Below are 17,560 nucleotides of genomic sequence, written 5' to 3' on the forward strand. Positions count from 1 at the left end.
TTCCCAGTCACCTTGCCATGGTTAAATGCAATGGTTCGTGCTTTCAGTTTTGCACGAATGCTGCCATCTAGCCATAGTTTCTGGTTAGGGTAAGTTTTAATAGTCACAGTGGGTACAACATCTCCTATACACTTCCTGATACACTTAGTCACAGTATCAGCGTATTCATCTATGTTGTTCTCCGAGGTTACCCGGAACATATCCCAGTCTGCATGATCAAAACAATTTTGAAGCGTAGATTCCGATTTGCCAGATCAGCGTTGAATAGTGCTTAGCACTGGTACTGTACTTCCTGATTGAGTTTCTGCCTATAGGACGGGAGGAGCAAAACGGAGTCGTGATCAGATTTGGACGAAACGAGGGCGGGGGAGGGCCTTGTAGGCATCCCAGAAGTTGGAGTAGCAGTGGTCGAGTGTTTGAACAGCGCGAGTACTAGACTCTATGTGTTGATAGAACTTAGGTAACATTTTCCTAAAATGTTATTTGTTCAAATCCGCCGCTACAATAAATGCGGCCCCAGGATATGTGGTTTCCAGTTTGCATAAAGTCCAGCTAAGTTCCTTGAGGGCCGTCGTGGTATCGGCTTGAGGGTGAATATACATGGCTGTGACTAGAACCAAAGAGAATTCTCTTGGGAGGTAATACGATCGGCATTTGATTGTGAGGTATTCTAGGTCGGATGAACAAAATTACTTGAGTTCCTGTATGTTATCGCAATCACACTGTGAGTAGTTAATCATGAAACATACACCTCCACCCTTCTTCTTCCCGGAGAGATATTTATTCCTGTCTGTGCGATGAACTGAGAACCCAACTGGCTGAACGGACTCAGACAATATATCCAGAGAGAGCCATGTTTCTGTGAAACAGAGTATGTTACAATCTTTTCCACCAGCTGTGTTTTGGAACAGCCTCTGGAATCAGTTCAATTGACCTGGAGGAATCCCAAAAGGATCCAATTCGGGAAAGTCATATTACTGGTCGTAATGCTGGTGAGTTACTGCCACTCTGAAATCTAAAAGTTCTTCCCATCTGTATGTAATAACACAAAACCTTTCCGGGGATAATATTGTACAAAAAAATTATTTAAAAAAACGAAATACTGCAAAGTTTCCTAAAAGCTAGAAGCACAGCAGCCCTGTCCGTCGGTGGCATTTTCCATTTTCCATCCAAAAACAATTATATTATTATATGTACCTCTAAACATTGTCTAGCTGTGGAGAATCATAAAGGATATATGGCTAAGGATATACTCCCAAATGAAATGGTTTCAAATCAGAGCTGGTTCAATGGAAGCTATAATCGATAAATGTGTCGACTTGGAATATTTCTGTAATTGAGGAAAGAGATGAATTAATTCAGAGGAATTGTGACATGCAAACAAATTAATTAAGAATCTTAAACACTGATTCAATAAAGAAAACATTAAAGGACTATGAGCGTGTTCTATATTACACTCCTGTCTCCCGAATGACTGTAGGTTTCATTTACAACCAAGCCATCACCATTTAATAATAACTTTATAATGAGTCTCAGATCTCTTCATATCCAGATATTTTCTGTTTTATTTTCTAAGGAAAGTCTGTTGCTTAGTAACTTTGCACCAGTCGAAGGACACTAATTGAATAATATAATAATGAGACATCTAAAGGTTACATGTTTGACTGGAATAAGATATTACAGTGAGTAATAACATGAGACAGAACTTAACCCTCCTGCCGTGTTCCAGTCGAATTGGACCAATTTACAAGTTCTCCCTGAAAAATGTAGTTCATTTAATCTGATTGTCATAAGGTTCCATGACTTTTTCCACACAGGGCATCTGAACACACAAAACACATTTTGATGATTTTCATTACATTTTGGGTGTTTTATTTAACTTTTGTACACATGTGGTGTTCCCGGTCAAAGACGACCGGTCATTAGAAATGAATGGGTGAGACTACAATTAGTGTATAAAAATGAGTTCAGGCACATGCCCATTCATCAGATGGACACACTTCCTCTCCCAGACCCCCACATGCATGTGTGATTGAGCGCACACACACACACACCTCACCCTCCTTCTTGGCTTCCATGGCAACCCCCACGGGAACCTTTCCCCAATAGAATCTTTCCCCCACGGGAACCACACCTGTTGGCATTCTCACAAACAATCGCAACATTGTTTCAATAATATATAGAACTTTTCTCGCAGCTCTGGTATATAAAGCTTTTTTGAGGCCTTGCTAACAATTCATTCTGTGGCAGCACAATGACCAAACGATATACTGTATGTGAGGCTCTTGATCATATCTTTGATCATGACACTGGTGAGGAGGAGAGAGGCCAGGAAACTGACAGTGAAGATACATTAGAGGAGGAAGTGTCAGAAGTTGAAGACAACACAGAATATGATCCAGACCAAGAGACAATGAACAATCCAGTGATGAGGAAGAGGGCCCTGCAGAGGTTGTTGTTACATTCCGGTCAAAGAATGGGAATTTATCCTGGTCTTCATCCCCACCTGAGAGGAGAGGTCGGCTGTCAGCTGAAAATGTTATCAGGATGACCCAGGGCCAACGAGATACGCCATATCCCAGGTTGATGACATAAAATCCTGCCACTATTTAACAATTTGAAATGGTTTCAAAACAAATGTCCTTGTTAAACTTTGACACAAAGTATTCTATGATAAATAGCACAATATGTTTCATTTGAGTATTTATTATAATCAAGATAATCCACACATTATGCTTTTTTTTTACTCAAAAATGAGTTGTATGAGTTCCGATCAGTGAGGGCTACAGGCCATAAATAGCAAATAGAAGTTTAAAACTTGAAATGTTCACAAGAACTTAAGTTGATAAAAAGATCTAACACAACATTAGGTGATAATATATGGATTATTATGGATTTATAATCAGCTATAATGGGGCGGTCATTTTGGACCGGGAACACATAATTAATTAGCAGGAAATGAACACAACAGGAGGGTTAACTCCAGGCTAGGACTGGGGCTTGGGTTGGACCACAGTCCAGAGCTAAGAGATGCATCAGGTTTCGGGTTGAGAGACTAGGGAGTTATTGTTATCTTACAGGTTAGGTGACTAAAGGTGAGGGCTGGGAGTAAGGAGGGATTGGAGTAGGGCCGTGACGAGGCTGTGCTTTTCAGGCTGGGGTATAAGAACTGGACTGATGAGGTACTTAGACCTGGGACTAAAGAGGAGTGACTGAGGCCTGGAGCATTATACATACAGAGTAGAGCCAAGGACAGGAACAGTAGACTGGATAGGAATACTCCAGTCTCCTCAGTTGACCACCGCTAGCTCCAGCCTCAGCTGTACGTCAGACTAATTTGATCTGGCAGGAAAATATTGCTTATTGTGCATTATTGAAAGGATCATCAGTCTTATAGAGGCTCATCCTCCTCCTTGTACAGCTCACAGGGCCCAGGGCATTCATTATTACATCTGTTACCAGGACATTATATGCAAATGATCTCCACCTAGCTCCGGCACCCATATATCAATTACTGTGACTGTCTGTCTGTCTGTCTGTCTGTCTGTCTGTCTGTCTGTCTGAGAGAGAGAGAGAGAGAGAGAGAGAGAGAGAGAGAGAGAGAGAGAGAGAGAGAGAGAGAGAGAGAGAGAGAGAGAGAGAGAGAGAGAGAGAGAGAGAGAGAGAGAGAGAGAGAGAGAGAGAGAGAGAGAGAGAGAGAGAGAGAGAGAGAGAGAGAGAGAGAGAGAGAGAGAGAGAGAGAGAGAGAGAGAGAGAGAGAGAGAGAGAGAGAGAAGGGGGGGTATGGAAAGGACTGTCTGGAAATAGTCTGCACTTGTAGGGATGGAAAGAGGAGAGGAGGAAAAGACAGGAGAGACGCAAGGACGGAGAACATTGAATCCTCCTCTCATTCTTTGTCCTTGCAGCTCAGACCCGTGTATGCTGACTCTATAGAACACTGATGCCCCACAGAGATCCCATAGCAATTTAAATCCTATATACTGTTCCCTAATCCAGGATATTGTTAGGATATTGTTACCATAAACCATGCCCTGGCAGTCCATATAGATAATAACACTGCCTCGACACACAGCCAAAACCAATCAGAAACAAATAATACAGCCCCACAAGAAAATAAAGAAACGGAGAGGTGTGTGTGCCCGCTTTGTGTGAACAAAAGAGAACTTTGTGTGAACAAAAGAGAGAGACTTTAGAATGCATATGTATTGTAAGAATGTAACAGAGAGAGAGTGAGAGAGAGAGACAAAGACAGGGATAGAGAGAGGTACAGAGAAAGAGAGTGAGAGAGAGAGCGAGAGGAGAGAGAAAGGATCACACCAAGTTCCTCTGCCTCGAAGTAGTGTTGATAAAACAAATCAGTGGGAGTCGCTAATAGTACTGCAGTAGCATGACAGTAGAGATAGGCAGTCTAGTCTACTAGGACCTATGTGTGCCCTTGAGTCCCTGGCAACGCACCGTGTGGGTAACAGCAGGTATTAAAAGCTCAACTAGATGTTGAAGGGCATGACACAAAGCTAATAAAGAATGTAAATCCTTCTCTAAACGCCTTTCATAAACTAGAGGGGGCTTAAACAGGCTGCCATAATGATTGACCCTGTCATTGTTCAGTATAATGACTCAGGGGTGTGTGTGAGTGTGTGTGTTGGTGTGTGTGCATGTACTCTGTCGTTGTTTAGCATAATGACTCAGGAGTTTCATCACGTCAGCAGGAAGATGAGGCGAAACTAGCGAGGAGACACTGTCACCGTTTGGAGCACACACATTTACATTTTAGTCATTTAGCAGACACTCTTATCCAGAGAGACATACAGGAGCAATTAGGGTTAAGTGCCTTGCTCAAGGACACAGACAGATTTTTCACCTAGTCCACGCAGGGATTCAAACCAGCAACCTTTCGGTTACTTGCCCAAAGCTCTTAACCGCTAGGCTACCTGCCGCTCACGCAGGCGCTTAATTAGCGATGATGAGCAGGCGTGTGGAGAGCAGTCACTCATACTCAATATATCCAGTACTCTAACAGAGCACCAATCATGGTTTCTATGACAACAGCCCTATCTAAAAATGCCTCCTCTCCCTACTGTCAATCATAAGAGTATGAAAACATGAGTTGATGTCAGTTAAAACAGAAATGGACCCTCCCTGTTATGTAGTCTGAATCAGGCTTACTAAACCACTGAGAGAATGCTGTTGCTTCCCCCTTAATGACAGTACCACATCGCTTCACAATAGCTTCCTTTCATAAGCCACTGTCATTAAAATAATTACAGTAAGGTTAATTATAGAGGACCTGGTCCCTCAATTATCTCAGTGTATCTAGTTACAGAATTCTAGGGATTGATCACGACCAGGGGGAAAAGAGAGACTATAAAAGAGACTCTGTTGACTCCCTTGGTAGATCATCCTGCTAAGGTTGTGAAGGCCTCACAGCAGAGAAGGTTAATCGACGTAAACAACATTTTCTTAGGGTTCATTTTCGGTCACGTTTTAACCCGATCTAAAGCCTACTGAAACAGTATAATACGCAACATTCTCCCATCTGCCAACCTGCACACTGAATGATCTGATTACAGTGAATGGCGAGAGTGTGTTCTGTTCTTCAGAAGCAATGCAGAATCAGAGTCAATCTCTGTTGCTAATCACTGAGCTACGGCTCAGCAGGACAATAAGTCAATCAACTCCTGCAGTGTCCTCCACGTAAGCCAATCAACCCACGCTGTGGCACAACCCATCTTCCCTAGGATTGCAGAAGGAGACCAGAACGTTAGCCATGAAATCACAGGTAAGTGATTGAACAGAACATATTCTTTGTACCCCTTTTGGAATGGGAGAATGGGCCTGGTTCCTTTGCCATTTCAGGGTTGTGCTCATTAGGCATGAAACAGAGGTATCTTCTGAACTTGTCAAACAAGGAACACTTGAGAATGTTCATGGTTCAGATCCAATTCCTAGATATCCAAGAGAGGCTGGGAGAGGTGAACGTTTAGGGTACTAGCTTTGTTCTTTTGATTTGATTAGACTTATTTCATTCATGCTTGCAGTTGACAAGACTGAATTATGCAGAATGCAGTTACATTTGGACAATCCTTAAAAATCACAAGATACTTCATTCAAAGAATGCTAGCTAACAAGAAATGGCCATTTATTTTCTAATTTTCTCCTACCCCTGATGGACACTGACCATTTCAGTTATTTGTTTCCAGTGTCTATCATTCAATGTGCTTTAGACAGATAAGAACTGAGCCTTTCTTTGAGTTCCACTTGACAATTTTCTCTTCACTTTCTAACAGGAGGAGGTCTAGACTCCCCAGCCATATCCATCTCTCACTCGACCTCAAATCTCCCAAAGTGTTTGGACTATGTCTAGGCCTCTAGTCTCTTTGCACACATCCCCTCCGTTTCTCCCTCCCTTCCCTCTTTTTTTTATCTGTTTCATTTCCATTTCTTCCCCTCTTCAGTTCATGCTCTGGTCCTAGTTTAATTAGGACTTACTGAAGCAGACTGGATATACACAGACCAAAGACACAAGGTAAATGTCTTTGCCCAGCCTCGACTCTCCACAGAGTCTGATAAGCAGCAAGTAAAGCTCTGTCTTCTGTGAAATATCCTCTCCTCCAGAGATTCTGATCAAACTGACCAGTAAGACTCCCACTTCCTCTGAAAACAAAAAGGATGTGATTAATTAACTACGCAATATTTTGCCAGTTGTTTTTGGCACTACATGCTATACAAGGGGGAAAATATGGAAATAACAAGTAATAGCCTAATTTCAAAAGATTTTACTCTTCAACCAGTGCTGGCACCAACCATCAAATATTCTCAAGCAGCAAAAAACATACAATTCTCCCTAACATCCTAATACTGCTAATTAAATCCTGTTATTAGAACAAATAAAGACCTTGTTAGGATTGGTAATTTCATCATTAAAGGTCCAACAACAACACCAGGAAAGGAGATGCCTTTAGCTTAAATGCAATAGAAAAACCTCTGAAAACGGATGTTTGAGGATACGTGCCATAATGGCACCCTATTCCCTTTTTGCGCACTACCCATAGGGCTCTGGTCAAAAGTAGTGCGCTATACAGAGAAAAGGTTGCCATTTGGGACACACATTTACTACACCTATACTTCAAAGACAACATAGCTGTGGAACACGGGGATGCAAATGAGGCAAGGAGTCGTGTTATGTTCGAACAGGGAGTAAGAGCACTCTGGTAATGTGCCATTTAAATGCAAAGAGCCATTCTGCTACAGCTAGTTAGTTTTTGTACTCTCGAGTCAGTGATCATCAAAGCCGGTGAAGTGCAGGGAATGTCCTGCCTTCAAACTGCTACTATAGAGGTGGGGAGGGGGGAGAGAGGGCCCAGGTGATTTCACCCCGTGCTCGCCGTTGGAAGTCCTGCTAAGAGATGAGTGTCGCGTTTCGTTTGAACTCTGAGAGGAAAGTTCTAAACAAAGATCCTCGCTAGCCTTGCTAGTCCCTCGCAAAACTTTACTGAGTATTGTGTATGTTGGACGAGGGCTAGTGTGACTTCTGCCACATGGCAGAAACACACATACACGGCTTAGTCTAATAGAAGTCTTCACCCTATTGTGACACTGTAGCTTACTGCCACCATCACTGGTCTCATTCTCCACATATCATGTCAGAGGACAAAATGTCCGTCTTATCACTGTCCACATGTTAGGTACGGGACCTGAATCACACACGATGATGCAATACTCTTTCTATACCAAGATAACATGACAGTTTGCTGTCATTTTCTACATAAACCTTATCAAATACAGACACCATACCCATTGCACAAGTCTTCAGCAGCATTTCTAGAACTGCATTAAGATGCTGTGAGTTGACCGGAGAGAATGGGGAGAGGCCAAAAACATTTCAGGAGGCAATGGTGGCCCAATTCAATATGCATTGATTCTGTTTCTCTATGTTGTATATTTTTATCCAAACAATTTATGCAAAAATCCTCAGTTTTAAAGGGTATGACGCCTCTGAAGAGAGGTATGGAGGGGACTGTAATGTCCCCTATACTCCACATCTGGAATCGCAGCTATACTCTCCCTTTCTTCCTCCCTCCCTCCAGTGTTTCCACACCATTGGTATTCTGGTGGTCTCTGGGTCTGTGATCTATATTATTGATCTGCTGCGGTGTCCGATAGATAAACTAAGCTGTTGTCTCAATAAGAGTCTCTTAGCGGCTCTGGAGGAATTTAAACCCTTAGAAAGTTATTGGGTTAGAGATGTGCTTACCCAATGGGTACGTCTTTAGATTGTTTATGCGGCGGAATAGTGCATAAATCATCAACATGTTCCCTTGGTTTTATGTTGATATATTTCAAGAGAAATACTAAGATATTTTCATGAAATATAACAACCAGGATTGGGATTGACTTTTCTCACAGAGAAAACATAGAAAACATCACTTGATCATTTTCTGGGCTAGTGAGTAACGCCAGGAAATGGCTGTAATGAATGACGTACATGGATTTTTGAATGACGTGCATTGAACTTGCAATGTCAAGTTCAAGTTGACATTGAAATGGATGCCAACTGTTACACACAGAAAATGTATAAATAAATTCACTCTCACAAAGCAGCTTGAATAATTGTCTAAAAGGTTGTCTGTTTATGAAGTGATCTTAGCCTGTGTGCTGTGGGTTTGTAAGCTACTGCCTCAAGTAGTCCAAACAATAGGCACTTAGCATGGAAAACCCTCAACAGTGCATTTCATATAGTCTTTATTTCTCATCCCTGAGAGGGAGTGTCTGTGATGATGAATAAAGACATGACTGAAGCAGTCCACTTCAACATTTTAAAGACACACGCACACACTCCACTTAAATCCCACATTTACCCCATCTGAAGACCTCTTCTAACAGATGAAAGATAAAAAATGAGGGGAAAAAAGGAAGCTAAACAGGTTTCTGCTACTGGCCCCTGAGGAACACCAGGAAGTGTAATCAGCAGTGTGACCCAATCAGCAGTGACCCATGGCCAATCAGCCAATCCCAGGGAGGAAGTTCATTAACTAACCCCGTTTTGCCTCCGGAGCGGAGAGATGTGTGTGTGTGTGTGCCCAGAACAGCGGAACAAGTGTTTGATAACACAGCAGATGCATTATGCAGAATCCGGATGCTCTGCAGGGCCCTTTTCCTGCACACGCACGCACGCACACACACACACACACACACACACACACACACACACACACACACACACACACACACACACACACACACACACACACACACACACACACACACACACACACACACACACGAACAGCAGTCACAGTTCACCTGTGCTATTGAATATCCCGTCATTACATGCGGCGCCCGCACATGGACAGTTTCTCTGAGGCTAGGAGAAGCTCACACACCATTTCCCTCAATGGTGGCAGGAAGCTTTAAATAAACATGCAGGTTGTATGTGTGTGTGCAGCAAATATGGGCACGGAATAAGGCTTGGGTTCCCAGAGTGTGTGTGTGTTTGGAAAAAGGGTATTTTAGGGTTAGGGGTTAGATTTAGGGTTACAATTAGGGTTAGGGAAAATAGGATTTTGAATGGGAATCAATTGCTTGGTTCCCACAAGATAATAAAATGTGTGTGTGTGTGTGTGTGTGTGTGTGTGTGTGTGCGTGCGTGCGTGTTACGTTCCCCAGTTTCTGTGTTGTAGTTTCTATTTGAGTGTGTGTGTTTCAGGAGATGGCTTCCTGGAATTTCTCCCCAAGCAGCTGATTGGTCGGCCCCAATGGATGATTGGAGAGCTGACCCCACCCCCTCGTCAAGATACAGCTGTCTCTAATTACCATTGCCACCTGAAGCTATATAAAAGCCAGTGTTCTGTTCAGGAAGAGAGAGATCAAGGGCAGGCTGAGAAGATAGGCAGGCTGAGAAGATAGGCAGGCTGAGAAGATAGGCAGGCTGAGAAGATAGGCAGGCTGAGAAGATAGGCAGGCTGAGAAGATAGGCAGGCTGAGAAGATAGGCAGGCTGAGATTGAATGTTATATAGATCATTGCTGAGAGAGAGGTTTATAGCATGTTGGTCGTGAGTATGTACTATGTTAGCTGTTGTTGGTAGCAGCTTTGGTATGTTCTGTGTTTGTTGCTTTGTCAGAGCTTCTTTAATGGCCTGAGTTTTTTCTCAGTTTTGTTGTGAAGTGGATTGTTTGATATTCTGTTTCATTTATTCCCAGGGGGGAAGGGGAAGGCACCTAGGGAGTGCTTAGGCAAGAGGCCCGCGGGCATACATATACCCGTAGTATATTCACTGTCTAGGCACACTAGCTAAGACCTGGGCGGACCACCCCCCTGTATTTTGGTTAGTGCACCAGGTGGTGCTAAGTTAGGTAAGTAGTGGGTAGGCAGGTTAGATAGGAGAGGGGGGGAGCTTTGATATTTACTTTCTTTGCTTTGGTTCCGTCCAGCCCCTTTTCCCCATATTACCGTGTAAAGGAAATAAATCCTAGTAAACGGTCAATTCTGCCTTTTTGTCGTCCTTTCTCACGCCTACAGTCCATACCTCTTTCACTTCACGGGGAGTTGAGTTGCAGCAGGGTGTTGCGTTCCTTCTTCTCAGAGGCGTGCGTAACAGTGCGTGTGAGTGTGTGTGTGTGTGTGGAACGAGGCTTGGCCCCCTGCTGGAGCATGACTAACTTACCTACCTAGAAAAACAGTGATAGAGCACATGCAGAGAGACCACCTGGCGGTGTGGGGATGATGGAAACAGACTCTGAGCTAATGGAAATGCTGGGCCTGTTTTACTTCCCTCCTGTTTCATACACAGCAGGCTGCTGGGAGGACGGCTCATTATAATGGTTGTAATGGAGTGAATGGAATGGTATCAAACACATGAAAACAATTTAATCCATTCCAGCCATTACTATGAGCCCGTCCTCCCCAATTAATGTTCCACCAACCTCCTGTAGTTTCAAAACCTAGCTAGCATACTAACTTAGGCTCAAATCCAAAGTTCTGTGAAGTGTGCATTTGGACAATGGGATAGAGTTTTTGGGACCCTTTGCTGAAATGTACATCAGAAATGATGTTCATTAGATGAAGATGAAGACCTAGGGTTATAAACCACATTGGAACTGTGTTGAGATTTACCTCGTAGCAGGTCTGGGGTGCTGTGTGGCCAGTTGTATGTCCTCATCAGCTGCCAGTCAAAGTCGTCCTCCTGTCCCTGCTTGTACTCACACAGTCCAGGGTCAGAGTCTTCGTCAAAGGTACAGCCAGCTGTACGGGTAAGAAAGAGAGGGGAAATGGTGGTTAGAAGGCATCAATACTGAATAAATAAACCAACTTAAACAGCCTTTGTGGGTCAATGTCTATTCCCCTGCTCATCAAGCAAAAAGAACATGCATAAATACATTTAAAAAATATATATATATTTCTGAGTTTGTCTGTTTTTGTTTGAGAACCACTTTTTTTTAAGGCATCAATGAAATGACAAAGAAAATCCATACCTCATATCTTTCCTTTGTTCTTTGGGAAGCGCAAGAGAAAATTACTCTCAAAGACTTAGAATAAATAATGAGCTCTATTAGAGGGACAACAGCAGCAGCACTGCCACTATGGGCACTCAGGACCAAACTCATACATCATCACAGGCAGGCTATAAATGCCTACATAAAAAAAACTTTACACTCGTCCCTAAAAGCTTTATTTTCTGTCCAAATAACATTTAATAGTTGTAATCTAGGTGGCATTGCAGCATGGCGACAGGGTCTGGCTGAGTATACCTCTCCGGTCCTTCTGTCCATTTCCCCCTGGGGAATCTATGGGATGCATCCCAAATGGCACCCTATTCCCTACAGTATATGGTGCACTACTTTTGACCAGGGCCCATAAGGCACTATATAGGGAATAGGGTTCCATTTGAGACAGAGCCATGGTCATTTTGCCCCATTAGCCCTTTGGTGTGAAAATAGCAGGCCAGCTACAGGTCACTGAGATAGGGCTAGGATGACAGGCGGGGGTGGTGGTGCCAGGGTAGGGAGGTAGTGGCACTATCACATCTGATGGGGATGGTGGGGAGGGTGTGTGTTTGTGGAGGGGGGGGGGGGGCTCTCAACCAGACAGGGAGTCAAGGTGACCTTTACCACCCTGTCAAGCTCATCGTCCCAGTTCATAGTACCCTCTCTCAGCTCTCATCACACCAACCACAGGCTTTAAAGCCAGCAGCTACACAAAAACCCAGAACAAGATGGTCCTAAATGAAAGACAATCGCTAAATTCTGCATAACTCCTATGTCAAAATGGAACATACATAACATAACATGATACACTGTACACAGGGAAGTTTGTTGATAAGGTGAATAGACTAAAGTAGTACTACTCAGGTTGCTATGGTACCAGTGGAGAGCCACAGTTTTGGCCCTTGGATTGAGTTGGACTGGACCAGTGAGAGTAGCAGGAGTGGACCCCTGGTGGTGGGTGGGCAAGCAGAAGAAATGCATATTCACTTCACATAAAGTCCAGTTTACTTCCACAGGCACAGTACCCTGTTGCACACACACACACACACACACACACACACACACACACACACACACACACACACACACACACACACACACAGCCCATTAACTCAAATAGCCCTGGTGTGGTAGGCAGGCCAAACGGCCTTTACTTTAACTCCAACAGTCCATAGTTTAGTGTATATCCTGGGACCCTCTGGGCTAAGTGATCATATTAAGCCTTAGCAGGAGTAGAGCACTGAACAGGACTTGTGTTAAAGAGTCACTGACTCCATGCCAGGCCCTGCTTAAAAGCATCCCACCTGGCCGGCCGGAAAACAAACCTACAAACACACACGCCCGTCGCCCGCTGTTCTCTTTTGTGTTTTGTTTGGGAAATACATCTGTTTTCTTTCTTAATGTAAACGAACTTTTCTCCTGTTTGAAACAGCAGGCAGAAGGCATTCCCTTTGCAATAAACCACCAATACACTTTCTCTTTTTCTTCTTTTCTTCAGGGCTAGACATGTCAGCTAATTTGCGGACTACTTTCCACTTTTCCTTCCTGCTGACTAAGTAGCATCAACCCCCCTTCTTCCTCATCCCCTTCTCCCATAGTCCGATCTTCTCCTCATCTCCTCTTCCCTCCACCTCCTGAAGCGAGCTGTGTGTTTCCGGGTGTGTAAGCAGATCACAGATTAAATTGCCTGTTCGTGTCCGAGGGCTGGTTGTTGTGCAAGCTATCCACCGAGTAGAGGAGAGAAGAGAGGACACTGGGTGAAAAGGGCCATTATCAAGGGATATCTTTATGCATTCGGAAAGTATTCAGACCCCTTCAATTCAGACCCCTTCAATACAGCCTTATTCTAAAATGGATGACAATTGTTTTATCCTCATACATCTACACACAATACTCCATAATGACAAAGTGAAAATAGGTTTTTAGACATTTTTACAAATGTATTAAAAGTAAAACACAGAAGTACCTTATTTACATACAGTACCAGTCAAAAGTTGACACACCAACTCATTCAAGGGTTTTTCTTTATTTTACTATTTTTCTACATTGTTGAATAATAGCGAAGACATCCAAACTATGAACTAACACAAAGAATTATGTAGCGACCAAAAAAAGAGAGATTCTTCAAAGTAGCCACCCTTTATCTTGATGACAACTTTGCACACTCTTGGCATTCTCTCAACCAGCTTCACCTGGAATGCTTTTCCAACGGTCTTGAAGGAGTTTCCACATATGCTGAGCACTTGTCGGCTGCTTATCCTTCACTCTGCGGTCCAACTCAACCCAAACCATCTCAATTGGGTTGAGGTCGGGTGATTGTGGAGGCCAGGTCATCTGATACATCACTCTCCTTCTTGGAGGTGTGTCTTGGGTCATTGTCATGTAGAAAATCAAATGATAGTCCCACTGAGCCCAAACCAGATCGGATGGCGTATCACTGTAGAATGCTGTAGTAGCCATGCTGGTACTGTGTGCCTTGAATTCTAAATAAATCACAGATAGTGTCACCAGCAAATCACCCCACATCATCACACCTCCTCCTCCATGCTTCATGGTGGGAACCGGAGATCATCCGTTCACCTACTCTGCATCTCACAAAAACACGGCATTTGGAACCAAAATGTCAAATTTGGACTCATGAGACCAAAGGACAGATTTCCACCGGTCTAATGTCCATGCTCGTGTTTCTTGGCCCAAGCAAGTTTCTTCTTCTTATTGGTGTCCTTTAGTAGTGGTTTCTTTTCAGGATTTTCGACCATGAAGGCCTGATTCACGCAGTCTCCTCTGAACAGTTGATGTTGAGATGTGTCTGTTACTTGAACTCTGTGAAGCATGTATTTGAGCTGCAATTTCTGAGGCTGGTAACTGTAATGAACGTATCCTCTGCAGCAGAGGTAACTCTGGGTCTTCCTTTCCTGTGGCGGTCCTCATGAGAGCCAGTTTCATCATAGCGCTTGATGGTTTTTGCGACTGTGCTTGAAGAAACTTTCAAAGTTCTTGAAATGTTTCTTACTGACAGACCTTCATTTGTTGAAGTAATGATGGACTGTCATTTCTCTTTGCTTATTTGAGCCATTCTTGACATAATATGGACTTGGTCTTTTACCAAATAGGGCTATCTTCTGTATACCACCGCTACCTTGTCACAACACAACTGATTGGCTCAAACGCATTAAGGAAGAAAGAAATTCTACAAATTAACTTTTAACATGGCACACCTGTTAATTGAAATGCATTCCAGGTGACAACCTCATAAAGCTGGTTGAGAGAATACCAAGACTGCGCAAAGCTGTCATCAAGGCAAAGGGTGGCTACTTTGAAGAATTTCAAATATATAATATAAAGTTTGATTTGTTTAACACTTTTTTGGTTACAACATGATTCCATATGTGTTATTTCATAGTTTGTCTTCACTATTATTCTACAATGTAGAAAATAGTAAAAATAAAGGAAACCCTAGAATGAGTAGGTGTGTCCAAACTTTTGACTGTTACTGTAAGTATTCAAACCCTTTGCTATGAGACTTGAAATTGAGCTCAGATGCATCCCGTTTCCATTGATCATCCTTGATGTTTCGACAACTTGATTGAGTCCACCTGTGAAAAATTTAATTGATTGGACATGATTTGGAAAGGCACACCTGTCTATATAAGGACCCACAGTTGACAGTGCATGTCAGAGCAAATACAAAGCCATGAGGTCGAAGGAGTTGTTCGTAGAGCTCCAAGACAGGATTATGTTGAGGCACGGATCTGGGGAAGGATACCAAAACATTTCAGCAGCCTTGAAGGTCCCCAAGAACACAGTGGCCTCCATCATTCTTAAATGGAAGAAGTTTGGAACAACCAAGACTCTTCCTAGAGCTGGCCACCCGGCCAAACTGAGCAATCAGGGCAGAAGGGCCTTGGTCAGGGAGGTTACCAAGAACCCAATGGTCACTCTGACAGAGCTCCAGAATTCCTCTGTGGAGATGGGAGAACCTTCCAGAAGGACAACCATCTCTGCAGCACTCCACCAATCAGGCCTTTATGGTAGAGTGGCTAGACGGAAGCCACTCCTCAGTAAAAGGCACATGAAAGGCCGCTTGGAGTTTACTAAAAGGTACCTAAAGGACTCTCAGACCATAACAAACAAGATTCTCTGGTCTGATGAAACCAAGATTGAACTCTTTGGCCTGAATGCCAAGTGTCATATCTGGAGGATACCAGGCACCGCTCATCACCTGGCCAATACCATCCCTATGGTGAAGCATAGTGATGGCAGCATCATGGTGGAGTGATGTTTAACAGCGGCAGGAACTGAGAGATTAGTCATAATCGAGGGAAAGATAAATGGAGCAAAGTACAGAGAGATCCTTGATAAAAAAAACTGCTCCAGAGCGCTCAGGACTTCAGACTGGAGCGAAGGTTCACGTTCCAACAGGACGACCCTAAGCACACAGTCAAGACAACAAGTCTCTCAATGTCCTTGAGTGTCCCAGCCAGAGCCTGGACTTAAAACCCGATCGAACATCTCTGGAGAGACCGTAAAATAGCTGTGCAGCGATGCTGCCCATCCAACCTGACAGAGCTTGAGAATATCTGCAGAGATGAATGCTTCAACAAAGTACTGAGGTGCTTCAACAAAGTACTGAGTTAAGGGTCTGAATACTTATGTAAATGTGATATCTGTTTTTAATTTTTAATAAATGTGTGAAAATGGCAAAAAATACTGTTTTTGCTTTGTCATTATGGGGTATCGTGTGTAGATGAGAAAAAATACACTAATTAGTACATTTTAGAATATGGCTGTAAGGTAAGAAAATGTGGAAAAAGTGAAAGGGTCTGAATACTTTCCAAATGCACTGTATATGTTTGCAGATATCTGATCTTTTCTTAGATATAAGGAATAGACATGCTCCAGATACCCATGTCCTTATTAATTTCAAATACAGAGCTAAAATATTCTCCGTAATGTGACCGTTTCTATACAGTGTGCATCCAATCCGGACCTCAGAAATCTCCCTCCTACCATATCAGTCCAGGGAGATATCGGGGTGAGATACGTTTAAGACACACGCCTGATGCTCGTGCACCTAGAATATTCTAACGCCGGAAAGGATAAGTGTCAACATGCTAACATATCTAAGCCTTTATACTTAGGCATGAACGAAACCAAATATTTTCTGAAAAGTATCATATCTGTAGTCATTACCTGATCATTTAAGTATCCGTATAAAAAACTAAATTCAAAAGATAACCTTAGACGATATGTAATACTCATCCTCGTATGTCTGATCAAAAATGGCCTAAAGCCTACTCATAAAATGTCCTATTTGACCTATTCAGGTGCTGAAAATCATTTTGCTTCTTCACATGAAGGTGACATATCTGAGCATACATTTGCACTATATTCAGTGGTAGGCACAAGACATGGAAAGGCAAACATCGTAATATTTAATCAAGGTTGCTATTTCCAAAGCACATATGCTATTTCTGTTTTTTTAAATGCAGCATAGCAAATCCAGAGCTCCAATCACAACACGTTTTCTGTAAAGATGCAAACGTAAGCCAATCTTTGCTAAAAAAAAGTATGTATTTATTTAACAGAAAATAAAAGTTTCACCACCGCAATACCCCTGCTTGCCATGTTTGTTATGGACGATGGGTGCAGATATGGTCGTCAGCAGCGGCCTCTTGCACTCCAGACCCATCGTGGTGATAGTGTTGGTCTGTGATCTACTTCAAATTGTCAACGCATAAATCTAGCTAGCTAGCTAGCCCTACTGGCTGCTGGCCAAATTAACCAACCTTCTTGATTCCAGTTACTAAGATAAATAAAACATCTCAAATTAGCAACTTCTTTGAGGTATTTTCTTAACAGCTTCTCACTTCTTTGTTTTTGTGGTTGTCAATTCGAGCACACAGCGTTTAACTTATACAGTAAATTGATTTGTGGCGCCAAAATTCAATAATGACAGTTGGAACTCCACAGCACAAAATACGTGTTTATTGTTGCTAGGCTACCAGTGCTTTTAGCTTGCGGTTTGTGTGCACCTTTATCCAGAGGGAATACAAAAATTATAAATACTGTCTG

At 42.9% G+C, this 17,560-nt stretch overlaps 1 protein-coding gene across 1 annotated transcript in view; it reads right to left on the reverse strand.

Moving 5' to 3' along the window:
- The window catches only part of LOC120026851 (receptor-type tyrosine-protein phosphatase U-like), a 183,942-nt gene extending 166,765 nt beyond the window's left edge, over positions 1–17,177 (reverse strand). The window contains exons 1-3 of the mRNA XM_038971561.1: positions 17,101–17,177; positions 12,363–12,433; positions 11,115–11,243 (exon numbers count right to left, since the gene is read on the reverse strand). Coding sequence (XP_038827489.1) covers positions 11,115–11,243; positions 12,363–12,433; positions 17,101–17,177 — 277 coding nt within the window. The remainder of the gene's footprint in view (positions 1–11,114; positions 11,244–12,362; positions 12,434–17,100) is intronic.
- Positions 17,178–17,560: the final 383 nt, after the last annotated feature.

This window comes from Salvelinus namaycush, chromosome 32 (genome assembly GCF_016432855.1).
Source record: "Salvelinus namaycush isolate Seneca chromosome 32, SaNama_1.0, whole genome shotgun sequence".
NCBI classification, from domain to species: Eukaryota; Metazoa; Chordata; class Actinopteri; order Salmoniformes; family Salmonidae; genus Salvelinus; species Salvelinus namaycush.